This window comes from Hesperophylax consimilis, chromosome 16, assembly GCF_061612785.1.
Source record: "Hesperophylax consimilis isolate HC1 chromosome 16, BYU_Hcon_1.0, whole genome shotgun sequence".
Taxonomy (NCBI): Eukaryota; Metazoa; Arthropoda; class Insecta; order Trichoptera; family Limnephilidae; genus Hesperophylax; species Hesperophylax consimilis.
Genome location: NC_142851.1, coordinates 33,434,872 through 33,448,187, shown reverse-complemented (window position 1 = coordinate 33,448,187; position 13,316 = coordinate 33,434,872). Strand labels below are relative to the sequence as shown.

The 13,316-nt window shown below is 33.9% G+C and overlaps 1 protein-coding gene across 1 annotated transcript in view; it reads left to right on the top strand.

Moving 5' to 3' along the window:
* The window catches only part of LOC149417085 (dynein beta chain, ciliary-like), a 119,233-nt gene that overhangs the window by 30,503 nt on the left and 75,414 nt on the right, over positions 1–13,316 (top strand). The window contains exons 27-29 of the mRNA XM_089641377.1: positions 2,995–3,168; positions 5,465–5,613; positions 6,098–6,221. Coding sequence (XP_089497503.1) covers positions 2,995–3,168; positions 5,465–5,613; positions 6,098–6,221 — 447 coding nt within the window. The remainder of the gene's footprint in view (positions 1–2,994; positions 3,169–5,464; positions 5,614–6,097; positions 6,222–13,316) is intronic.

The window sequence follows — 13,316 nt, the reverse complement described above, 5'->3', positions numbered from 1 at the left end:
TTATGGGTATTAATTTCCTTTCAGTACTTTTAACACTTTTGTTCAGTTTGCAATGTTTTCTATGTATTTCAAATGCGCGATGTACATCTTATTTTTTAATATTCTGTAAAAACAAATACTGTTTAAGAAACTAGATAAAATGATCTTTCCGGTGTACGCATTTAAAATAAACAACTTTTTTAAATAATAAAACTTTAATATCAAACATGAAAAATGTTGTCAACGCTAACCACATTTTTAATTTTTTAGTTCAATCGTAGAAAAATTGAGCGAACTCTATACATATTTCGAAAATACATTAGTTTTGTTTGGGGAATTTGTAAGAAAATTGTGACTTCACTTTTATCTCGTTGACATAATGAAAAATAATTTTTAAAGCTAAACCGATTGTTACGATAGCAACATGAAATATGATTAAATTATTTATTTTTAGGATTTTATTAATGGCATCCAGTATAAATTATTGAGGCAAACCGCAAAGAATTATTATTTCTCATTCTAACATCAAAAAAAGTATTTTTTTATTTTCTCATTAAAATAATACCTTCGAATATTAATACGGGAACATGTAAACTGCTTACTGTGGTTTCAAACCAATGAATCCTTTATCCATATTTCATCACTAATCCCATATTAGCAGGTTTTATAAAAATTTCGATATTCAAAATAAATGTTGAAAAATAGGCAGCCATTGATTGTTCAATCTATGTTACAATATGGTATTATTGGTTGGGGAGGAACATATAGTAAAATTTTGAACCCACTTAAAGTAGTTCAAAGATTAGTAATCAAAGTAATTTTGAAAAAACCGTCAAAATTTTCTACTGAAATTCTTTTTTCAATTTTCAAAGTACCCACAGTAGACAAAATGTATCAAAAATATTCAATACTTCAAATTTACAAAGAAATACAGTCAAATACTCATAACTTGCAATTCAATACATCAGCAAGATACCAGAAAACTATTAAAATCCCAAAATTTAACACTAAGCTCATTCAAAATACCTATCTTTATCTAGGCATAATTTATTTTAATAACCTTCAATTAAATTTAAAAAAATATCGAAAATATTCAGGAATTTCACCTTAAATTAAAAAATTACCTTAAACTATTATAAGTCCAAAATACGTTCACTACTTACATCTAGAAGTAATATTGTTTAAATCTTGTGTTGTTTCTTAATAATTTATTTACCTTAATACTAACATATATATATATACTTGAATTACAATTCCCTCACCAAACACAAGAGCATTGTCTCTTTATGGTGAGGAAAGGCTACTTTAATTTTTATTGTTTTATATCTTGTTTATATCCTGTATACTTATCTATGTAAAAAAAAATATATTTTTCAAATATTAAATTTAAAAAAAAATACAGTGTGTGGCAAGCCTACGCACGACGGAAGTGAAACTTTTAGTATTCTTCTCTTTCTCTTTTCATTTCATTCTCTCTTTTTTTCTGTCTATTGACATATTTATAAGTAGCATGTGATAAAAAAATTAAAAGTTATAAAAATATGTGATTCAAACCCGGGTCCTGCATAACGAGTGTCGAACGCTCTGCCTCTAGACCGCGAGGAGAGATATTTGATTAGTAATTTTGATGATTCAAAATAAAAATAATTAATAAATACCGAGCGACTCTACCGGCTCGATTTGTAAGCTATATTTTGAACAAAATACCATATAGGTACCGTAAATTAAAGTAAAGGTAAATTAACAAATTTATGTAATTTTTTACTACATTATTACAAATCATTGATAAAAAAAAATAATTAATCAAAATACCGAGCGACTCTACCGGCTCGATTTGTAAGCTATATTTCGACCAAAATATCATATAGGTACCGTAAAGTTAATTAAATTTAAATTAACAAATTTATCTAATTTTTTACTACATTATTATAAATCGTTGATAAAAAAAAATTAAAAGTTATAAAAATATGGGATTCGAACCCGGGTCCTGCATAACGAGTGTCGAACGCTCTGCCTCTAGACCGCGGTTATTACGTATTCGACCAAAATATCATATAGTCAAAATATCTAAAAGTCGCAGCACGAGAGCATTTTATCACTTTAAAAAAAATTATTATTAAAAAAATCACAAAAAGAAAAAAAAAATTAGTTAAAGCGGGGATCGAACCTCGGTTCTTCACGACGACAATCGGGCGCTTTGCCTCTAGACCGCGAAGCTGAGTTTGGAGAGCGACCGAAATTAGGTATATAATATTGGCTAGGCTCCTATAGCGAAATGATCACGGTTTTTGATGACGGTCATGAGTTGGTTTTACTCCGGTCCTCGAAATTGCATAACGCGCGTAAAGAAGTTTCACTTCAAAAAATAAAATTGAAGAGACTTAAATATTAGTAGCCATTGTTTGACTGGTTATGGATATTAAATGGATATTAAATGGATTTTAAATTGATATTAAATGGATATTTATTGACATTAAATGGATAATTACTATTTTTTTGATGGCCTCCATGGTCGAAGGGAGTCTCGAGTGGTTTCTCCCGACTAGCAAGCTGAATATCGCGGGCTCAAATCCCGTAGTGCAAAAGTAAATTTTATTTGATTAAATTGTGTTATTTCACAAATTAGTAATTAAAAATAATATATTGTATATTTGCGGCACTTTCCAAAGTGGAAGATACTCTCAGTATTGCCTTAGGGTAAAACCACCATTCAGCATTGAAACACCTTTGACCGTGTTTGAGTACCAGATCTGAATAGCCAGGTACTACCCCACCTTCCTCCTTCACATTTCCTTCCCCTCCCCACTACCTTCAGCCTCACAAAATATCCCAATTGGGGATGCCACAGTCTCACTGGCTCCAGACGATTGGGAGCAGTTGGGACTCTTGTGTTGTTTAAATAGATATTTATGGATTATATGAACATTTAAGGATATTAAATGGATATTGATTGTTAAGTGAAAGGCTTAAAAAAAAGACTTCTATTTGTAATCAATTTGTTTCACTGTGTTTCAGTTTTTCTACATTAATTGTGAAGATGTTTACGAGTTGATTGACAAAACCCACTTTGAGCTGGTTCACTTTGAAGAGATGGCTTCGTGCCTGGATGAATCCTGCCAACTGTTCGACATAGCGTCCCCTGATACCAAGTCCATACAGGGCACTAGAAGGGAACTGAAAATGGCCAAAGTAAGTTTATTCTGTATAATATAATATTATAATGATCTGAAGGCTCAAACAATAGTACGTAAAACCTAACCTATAAAAAGAGTCAATTTCAATTTCAACAACTCTATTCTTCACTAGTTTTTAATACTTTTTATTTTTTATATCTATTTACCGGTTGACCGGTCGGTGGCCGAGTTGACATCGCGTTTGGGTCCCACCCAGGCGTAGTGTGTTTAATTCCTCGACTGGCTAAGTCCTCCATGAAAATGTAAATGTTCGTTAATCAAACATGTATACATGTTTGCATGAACCAGTAAAGTTTCCACATAAAATTCATGTTACAAACAGAAAAAAAAAACATAAATAATAAGAAAAACATAAAGTGAAACATTAAACAACTTATTTTTTTTTAATGATAAACTAATGTTTATAAGACGAGGTTTTTTATGCATAGCACAAAGGATAACAAATAATTAAAAGCAATAATTAGTCGCCTGAAATATCCATTCAAATTGAGAATATCTTCTGACTAAAAATAAATGCCGCCGACGGGAATTGAATTCGAACTTGACCTTCTGATGTCCGGTCAGGTGCTCTAGACCACTGAGCTACGTCGGCTTATTCACAAGACACCAAATAATTCAATATGTACTTGTACATACTTCAATTAACAATTATTGCTTACTTTTTTTTGTTGTTTGTTTTTGGGGTGTTATGCCGTGTTGCGCTAACTCCTTCTTTAGCCGACGTTTCGGACAGCGTTGCAGTGTCCATCATCAGGGCAGATCTGGTAGATCCGAAGATGTGAGATCCGAAGATCTTCGGATCTACCAGATCTGCCCTGATGATGGACACTGCAACGCTGTCCGAAACGTCGGCTAAAGAAGGAGTTAGCGCAACACGGCATAACACCCCAAAAACAAACAACAAAAATGCTTTTGGCCGTGAGAATCTAAAAACTTACCATTATTGTTTACTGTTTATTGCTTATAATAATTTGTTATTAAACAACTTAATAAAAATGAGAAAATAACTTAGATATCTTCCACACGGCAGTGGTAGAAGGTTCATAATTAACAGTTTGATTTAATTTTCTCCAATATGCATTTAGTAAACTAAACCAAGTACAAATATATTATTGTATTTGGTGCATGTCCTTCTCAAAAATGAATGTTGTGTGTAGTTAGTTTTTGAGTATGGGATGTGGAATAGATTGTTTGACCGTGTGTTTCGAACTGGATAGTGGAAATGAACATTTTCCAGAAGGTAATCGTCAACGTTGTCAACAGCATTGTGGATAATTTTGAATGTTGGATATATCTCTTCTATCTTCTAATGTTGATAGTTTGTGGAATGCCAATGAGTCTTTTAAATGTTGTGGTGGTCGGAAGGTTCCTCCAAGTATGTACACAAAACCTAAAGCTGCCAGTACACGTTGGGCCAATGCACTGGGCCAAAAATAGGACACTGTTTGCACGTTGGGTCAGAGGGTTGGGCCAATTTTTGGCCAATGCGCTGGGCCAATTCTGCATTGGCCATTTGATTACGATCAATTTATTTGTACAGCACATTTAATTAGTGCACCAAAGAGTAACAAAAAATGGTAGATGTTGGTCAGCCAATGCTCTGCAATGGCCAATATACGCCAAGTGGTCCTGTACACGTGTACTGGCAGCTGTCCCTTTAAAAAGGTTTTTAAAACTATTCATCAATAGTGCATGGTGTATAAATATAATAGTTGCATTTACGTATAAATTTCGTACAGAAAAGGCTACACAAATGATGCCAGAGCTCACCGTTACATAGTTGTCGCTGTTTTAGGCTGGAAATAGTAAGATGTGTACATTGGTCGCGTGCATTGGTCGCGTACATCGGTCGCGTAAGGTAATATGTAGGTGAATGAACGAAGATCTGTAGTGTAATGCGTCACCGCGCGCGAGATGCTACATGCCGCGTACGAGGACCATCGGTCCAGCTCGTTAGCGCTATGCTGTCGGTCGACCAACGCACTAACTATCTGTATAAGGGCATTAAGTGCAAAGCTGTCATTGCATGTGCAGTCTTATAAAATTATTATTGACGCCCTCCCCTTTGGGACAATTTATACAAAGATTGGGATGCTATGTTAAAATATTGGCTTGAAGTATGTGAGGCATTGTTTCCAGTACTTAATTAATTGAAGACAACTTATTCGGGTGACATTGGTGCGGCATTATTGCATCATGACATAACTGACGGTGACTGACAGTACGCAACCGACGTAAGCGTCGCACAATTTCCAGCATTAGACATTTTGAAATATAATTTATTTTTTCAGCAACTGTGGGACTACTATTATCTGGTTCAGTGGGCCATCGAGGATTGGAAGAAGACCTCCTGGAAGAAGATAGACGCGGAGGGCATGGACATGGAATGTAAGAGATTCACCAAAGACTTGCGAGCCCTCGATAAGGAGATGAGGAATTGGTAAGTTACCATAATAGCCCATCTTGGCAGTAAAGTTCTTAAATCAGAATATGTCTTTATGAACAATCCGTATTATGCGATTAATGAAACAGAATGCAAGGCCAATGAAATTTGGACAATTTTTTGTTAGTGCCAAATGCGTTCAGTCCTTCATTAATGGAGTTACCTGCATTTACTCTTCTTTCAATATCTCTGTCAGCCTTCCCATCTCTCGTAAACATACTTCCTAAATACACAAACTTATCCACCTGCTCCAAGTATTCCTCATTCACAAATATATTGCACACTGTTTTCGTACTCTCTCTTTCAACTTTGCTAAATAACAGTGAGTAATTAAGAAATTACTGTCAGCTAGCGTATGGTGTGCAAAATGCCATTTTACGGCCGGCACACGAGGGGTGTCGTGATTTGGCGGGAGCTCGACCAACCACCTGTTAAGTAAAGGACAAGGAAACAAATTAATGAAATAGTTTTGTGTTTTTAGGGAGACATATGTGGCCATTGAATCTGTAATAAAAAATCTCCTAACATCTCTGAGGGCGGTCACAGAGCTTCAGAATCCCGCCATCAGAGACCGCCACTGGATAGAGCTGATGCACGCTACCAAAGTATGTGAACCAATCTCATATTTTCAACTAAAATTAGTTCTTGTCTTGATTCCCCAGATTATAGAAAAATCGATTAAAATTTTCTTCACATTATTTACTAAGTCCAAACATTTCTTCTATAAAAAATATTAAATGGACTGATTGATGTTTGATGTTTACTTGCTTGTCAATGTTAGAATGTATATAAGAATATATTTAAACTAAATATTTGAATGTTCATTGAATGCATTTCATCAATCAAGGTCTTACGATTTCGGCTCAGATTATCGGACCACATTTATATTTTAAAACTTTATTGAGTTGCAAACAATATGTATGTATTCTGTTTATACTGAAACCACAAGAAATTAAATATTATGGTAGGAAGTTGGATTCGTGGGGGTATAATAGTGTTGCATTTTTAAAATCTCCCATCTTGATTGGATTTTTATTTTTTTACGTGAATATCGCACAAGAATCCCAACTCCTCCCAATTATCTGGGGCCGGTGAGACTATGGCATCCCTTATTGGTTTATGTTGTGGGGCTGAAGGTAGTGAGAAGGGGACGTGAAAAGGTGGGGAAGTACCTGGCTAATATGGCTAAACCCATTTCAAGGAATGTATCAATTCTGAATGGTGGTTTTATCTTCCACTCTGGAACATGCCACAAAATGCCATGTGCCGGAATTTTAACCCGCTACCTCCTGATTCGTAGTCGAGAGCCTTACCCCTCAACCATGGGGGTTCAAAAATGATGAAGGTCAAATAAACAAATTGAAAACTCCGTTAGTCACATTACGCGATTACAAGATTTGTCGAGAAAGATGCCATACCTCATGACTTTGAAACTTACACAACTGGTGCGAGTGCTATTCCGCTAAATTGTTGTACTAATGATAGCTGGTAGGAGAGGGTAGCAGAAGTAGCCTATTATAACCTCCTTGAATATAATATATCATCCCGTCTTAATTAGTTTCTAATAATGGTCTGATAATTTGAGGCAAATCAATGTAAATGTATATTTTTTCATAATTGTTTTTTATATGTAAACATAATAATATATTATTATTATATCAGTTTTTGAGTCCCATAGGCCCGGTATATCAGTTGTTCTTTATCCTCGCTCAAATTAAAGCTGGCCGATTTGGCAGCTTAATCCTCGATAACCTGTAAAGTAGTGAATTTTTTAGACGCCGATGCGTTAGCATTTACATGTCAAATTTGACATTTACGTAAATAATTGCATACTTTCATCACACTGAAATTTATGTAAATTGCCTACTTTTATAAGTATGGACTTTAATTACCAATATACGGATTTATGTGCTAAGCTCAACTTAAATGCAACTGGTATACCGTGCCATAAGTGCCAACCACAAAAGCCAGTGTTTCTCAAACTTGTTTGCCTGAAGCTTCAACCCAAGAAACAAATTTAGAGAGAGCGATTTTTTAAATTCGCAGTTTGCGAAGCATTGGCATAAGCGACTCACCAATTATTTACAATGTTTCGACAGAAGCATCACAAATCCATGAAGTCATAAAAATTTGCAAATATTATCTCATAATGTCGTACAAATATTATATGTATTGTAAAATTTCAATACATGACTTAATTTTGTGTTTAGAAAACAATCACGAAGCCCAAAGAGGAACCAAAGACGGGCGAATCATCTTTCTACTTCCATTCATCTGCACCTCGCACCCTCATTGGGATCACCGGCAGTCACAACACACCCCACGCCGCTAGCTTCACCCCTCCCCAACATCCATCCAAATCCCACCTCATCAATTCATCTAAAAAACCAAACACTAACAGAAAAGACAGCTTGTCTATGGTCAACAGAAACATGGCCGCTCAAACGTTGCCAAAAGCAACGGGTAATAGTTGCTCTTTTGATTTGGAAGATTGCAAAGACGAGGCCGATTACAAATGCTTCCAGTATAAAAAAATTGTTTCGCAAAAGAGCAGCGAATTTCCGTACATCTTTTGCGAATATTTTAATTAGTGCGTTTGTAGGAAGCTGTTACCCAAAAGATTTGACATTAGTGATGGGTGCTATCTTAACTATGAGGCAGAAAATAATAAGTCTTAAAATGTCTCAGCAAAAAATCTCAATGGATGAGCTCTGGCGTTATGAAATTTACACAGATTTTTTTCTGTGTGGAAATTTTTGGTCATATTTTGAATTGACAATGTCGTTTCATTATGAGTTATTATTATGATGAGACCAATTTATTTGCTACACATTTTCAAACTAAACATCTGGAGAAACCTTAAAGATATACAACAGCTTAAAAAATAATGGATTTTATAATAAGACCCGCTTTTACCATTCAAACTTATCGACCACTTTACTTTGGGTCAAATGATGTTTAAAAATCATGTAAAATCAGACATGTCCTTTGGGTTATACGTAAAATGATTGTAATCAAATGATTGTAATTAAACGATCATAATCAAATGATCGTAATCGAATGGTCATAATCAAATGAAATTAATCAATTGATCGTAATTAAATGATTGTATTCAAATGATCTTAATCAAATGATTGTAATCAAATGATCATAATCAAATGAACATAATCAATTGATTGTAATCAAATGACTGTAATCAAATGATCGTAATCAAATGAACGCAATCAAATGATCAAATGATCGTAATCAAATGATCGCAATCAAATGATCATAATCAAATGATCATAATCAATTGATTGTAATCAAATGATTGTAATCAAATGATAGTAATCAAATGAACGCGATCAAATTATCATAATCAAATGATCGTAATCAAATGATCGCAATCAAATGATCATAATCAAATGATCGTAATCAAATGATCGTAACTTTCAAATGATCTTAAGCAAAATGATCATAAGCCAATTGATCGTAGGCAAATGATTGTAAGCAAATTGTAAGGTTGTCTGCGTGTCATGTTAAAGTAAAAACATTGATATAATTTCATGTATTTAATTTATTTTATGAAATAATGCACAGTACACTGCATATTGAATTATACATTTTAATATTTGTCGTTATCATGTTAAATGCTGGTTTTACGGAATTTATATAACGCGAATCGAAATAACAGTTATCAATATATATCTCAGCAATATATGTAAACAGAAATTTACGATCAAATGGTAATTTACGAACATATGCGCTTACGATCAAATTGCATACGATCATTTGCATACGATCTTTTTGCATACAATCTTTGATCAATTTTTCAATTTTTGATTACAATCAAAAGCTCGTTTACCGTTTCTTTGACACTGGAGGACCAAATTTCCACGGCATATGGAACTTTTAGATTCATGTTCCACAGGGATACGCAATTATCTGATACTCGACGATACAAGTATCTTGGCGACTACCGCCATACATCTGCGCGGAGGTTTGTACACAGGCACAGGTTGCCTACATTTTCTAACTCGTCAGCGACGTCAGTATACCGCAACCAATCGGACAAGGTTGTTGCCACTCACGACATTGGGACTTTAACCATGGCGTCACTTGGTCAGACGTTTTGTAACAATGCGTGTGCTTTTGATCAATGCTAAGAACAAAAAAATCAATCAAGAATGGCAGGATATAAAAACAACAGCTACAGCAAGTGTTTGGTTGAAAGTGAGGTTAAGAAAACTTTCTAGTTTTGACTTTACAAGAATTCAAACTATGATTGGTGAAGACATGTAGGTTTTGTTGTTTGCTACATGGGTATATAACATAAGTATCGGATACGTGCATATCCCTGCGAAAAAAGGGCTGTATACTATGTATTTTTATACCTATAAATATATCATTGAATAGTTAAATTGTATTTTCATTTTCGCCATGTCATTTATTATCATGTCTATGTGTATGATGCTAAACATTTTCATATTTTCTATGAACGCTTCTTGCAAATTAATTAGAGAGCCAATAATGACATTGAAGCAGCACGTTTGGTGAGTTACATTCTATTTTATTGCTTATATTATTAATTCTATTAGCTGAATTTCTAAATTAAACATATTGAGGATGATAGACAGTAGTTATACAAATTAAAATATATGATAACATGATATGGTGATAAAATTGCAGAGAGATTTGAAAGCACTGATCAAAAAATCGATAGAAGTGTTAATTTACATAAGAACTTTAAACACTTAGACCCAGGCAGGCCTATTGTATACACGACGCCCGCACAATGCATTAAGCCGCTCCCAACCAGCAAAGAAATAATTAAGGTTATTCTTAAAATATATTTAGAAACTTTACACCGATAGATGGCGTTATTTTCAATATTGTCAATTAAAACTCTTTTAACGCGTTATGCTTTTTAATATTGAGGTAAGTTATTGGTTCGCGCATGCACATAAAATATATTAATCTGTTTAAACTTTTTTTCGTACCAATACTTTTATAATTTTACAGAACGGCAGAAAAACACACAATTTTATTGTAAAACGTGTAAAACCAACACGCACAGAAAACATTTGGCGCGGAAGAATTTTAATACCAAACCAAAAGATATTTGTAAAAAATCGTGCATTTCAAAATTTCTACGGTAAAACGCTCAAGTCTAAAAGAGAAGGATGATAAAATATTGTTGAATTCAGTAATTTAAATCGTCGCTTGGGGAGATTGAATTTTTTATAAAAAGCGCTGGCTAGGTAACAAAGCATATGGCGCGTTGCTGGCCTTAACTGGACCTTTTTTTTTAAAGGCCGCTTGCATTACTATGGCCATGTACATTGTACAATCCATAGCGTAATAATAATATTATCACTCTATCCTACAAACTTCAGGAAATCGAGAGAAGTCCGTTTTACATGGTTACCGATAACGTATATATTTTTTACTGGTGATTTATAACTTTTTCAACGAAAAAGCTGGAGTTTTTTAAACTTTGGAATTACCTTTTTCAGCGTGTAAAATTTAAAAAAATATCGACTTACCTATCGGTACCTATCGCATCTAGAAAAATCGTCAACAGTATTTTTTTCTTATACGGAAGTTGTTTCTCATTCAAAATAATGTACCACCTCTCATAGTTTTTTTTTTTATATCTTCCCTCCACGTAAAATCATGGAGATGTATCCGTAGTTTTGCTCTATTATTATTATATTTTTTAGTAATTTTAAGTGCTTCCGTGTTGTTCCCTCGAGTGTTTTCTCTTGGGGTAAGAATAATCTCGTCAAATTTAATGTTTCAAAGACCCAATCATGTCTGATCACGTCTAAAAGGGATCGAAATGACAATCTAGTCTCCTACAACGGTAGCAATCTACCGAAAAAGCCCTCCATTGATATGTTCGGTGTATCTCTAAGTGACCAGACCACAAAATGTCTTGTCGTGTTAAATGGGCTTTACGACAACAAGCGATGTAGGTACATACCTATTTATTAACCATGACCTTGGTGTTTCTTTGCATCTAATATGTTTTGTCTAAGTCAAAAAGTTATATCTGTTCGTATATTTGTACGCGGCGTATGTACCGAAACCAACTAAGTGGTTAGAATTACCAGATGGAGAATCAAATTCGTTGTGCGCTCAAGTCTTGGTACGTAGGGTTTAGGGTCTCATAATACGTAATAAATATTACTTAGGCATTATAACGGGACAATATTATAATATAATTTATTTTTATTCATTATTTTCATTATCGGATACATCAGTAATTACTGTGGATGATTTTAAGACCGAGACAATAGGGCTATGGTATGAGAAATTAGACAAATATGTTTTCGAATGAAAATTAGAAAGATATTTAGAGAAAACTGCATCGATTGTTGTTCCGTGTCTTGTGGTAGGTTCTATTATACATATATTATACATACATATAGATGGAGCTAAAAAGTTTTACTTCAGTCGTGTGGTCTAAAGCACACTCGTTTTTTTTTGTATTTTTTTTATTTCCAAAAACAATAAACGAGACATGTTAATAATAGTCAACCCTTTATAGGACAGAAAGATTGATAATAATGATTGAAATAATGATTGAAAATAAAACTTTTTTTGAACAAATATCTTAGACCCGGTGTCCGGAAATAAACTGGTGAATCTTTTTATAAAGTGCACGCCTCATTGTTATGGGAAAACAAAAATGCGTTATACAAAATCGTTGTTATTGTTGATTTCTTTTTGGCACAAAAAAAGGTCACTTCAATTGTTTACACTTTTTCGATAGTTTTTTATAACATCTCAAACCCGTGGCAAATGGCAGACAGATAATGTTATGCTAGAGTATATAGGTACCTACGTAGCTCGATCTATGCATTTTATTGTTTAGTACATCAAAATAACTAGGCGAGTCTATCTATAGTAATTTTTACAGATTCAAGAAAGTTCTAAATTATTAAAGTCGTCCTTGTTATCGTAAGACAGTTAATTTAGCCCTTTTACTGTAAGCCTCCGTCGCAAATATTCCGTGCGCTCAGTAATACTGGAACATTTATAAAAAAGCGAAAACATTATTCTATCAGCATAAAAAACCATTCCATGCAACTTGACATTTTTACTACAAATGCATCTAACTAGGTACTTTAGAACCGTAGGAATGTGTTGCAAACGTTCTTGTGAAATATATATCGGAACTGCTCCCACAGAAGTATATCTCTTCTAGTGTACGGACAGGCTAGAGTAGCGTTTTTGTCACTAACACTTACAGTAATTAGATGAAAAATAATGACTTTTGTTAATGTAATTACTCGGTTATTATAAGTAATATAACAGTAAAATTTTCGTTCGCGCAAAAATCATTATTAGTATTATTTTTCAGTACTAAAATAAATAAAATATTATCTGTAGATTTCGAATGGGGCAAACAAACAGTTTGTATGAAAATTGCCGCTTACGTTTCACCTTAAGCAGTCAAAAGGGCAATATAAATTAGTTTACTAAAATAGTGTATTCTGGCCTTCCCATCAAAGGCTTGCCCTTTTGACGTTTCCTAAAATGGTATTGTTGACGCAAGTATATGGATCTCCGTTTAACATGCGTTCCCGCATTCCTCCACCCAATTACCTTTTCATTTTATTATACATTACTAGTATGTTAAGAAAACCTGTGCAGTATACACCGTAAGTGTTCCCTCAGTGGATTTAATTTGAGTCTATTATGGAAGCTTGTGC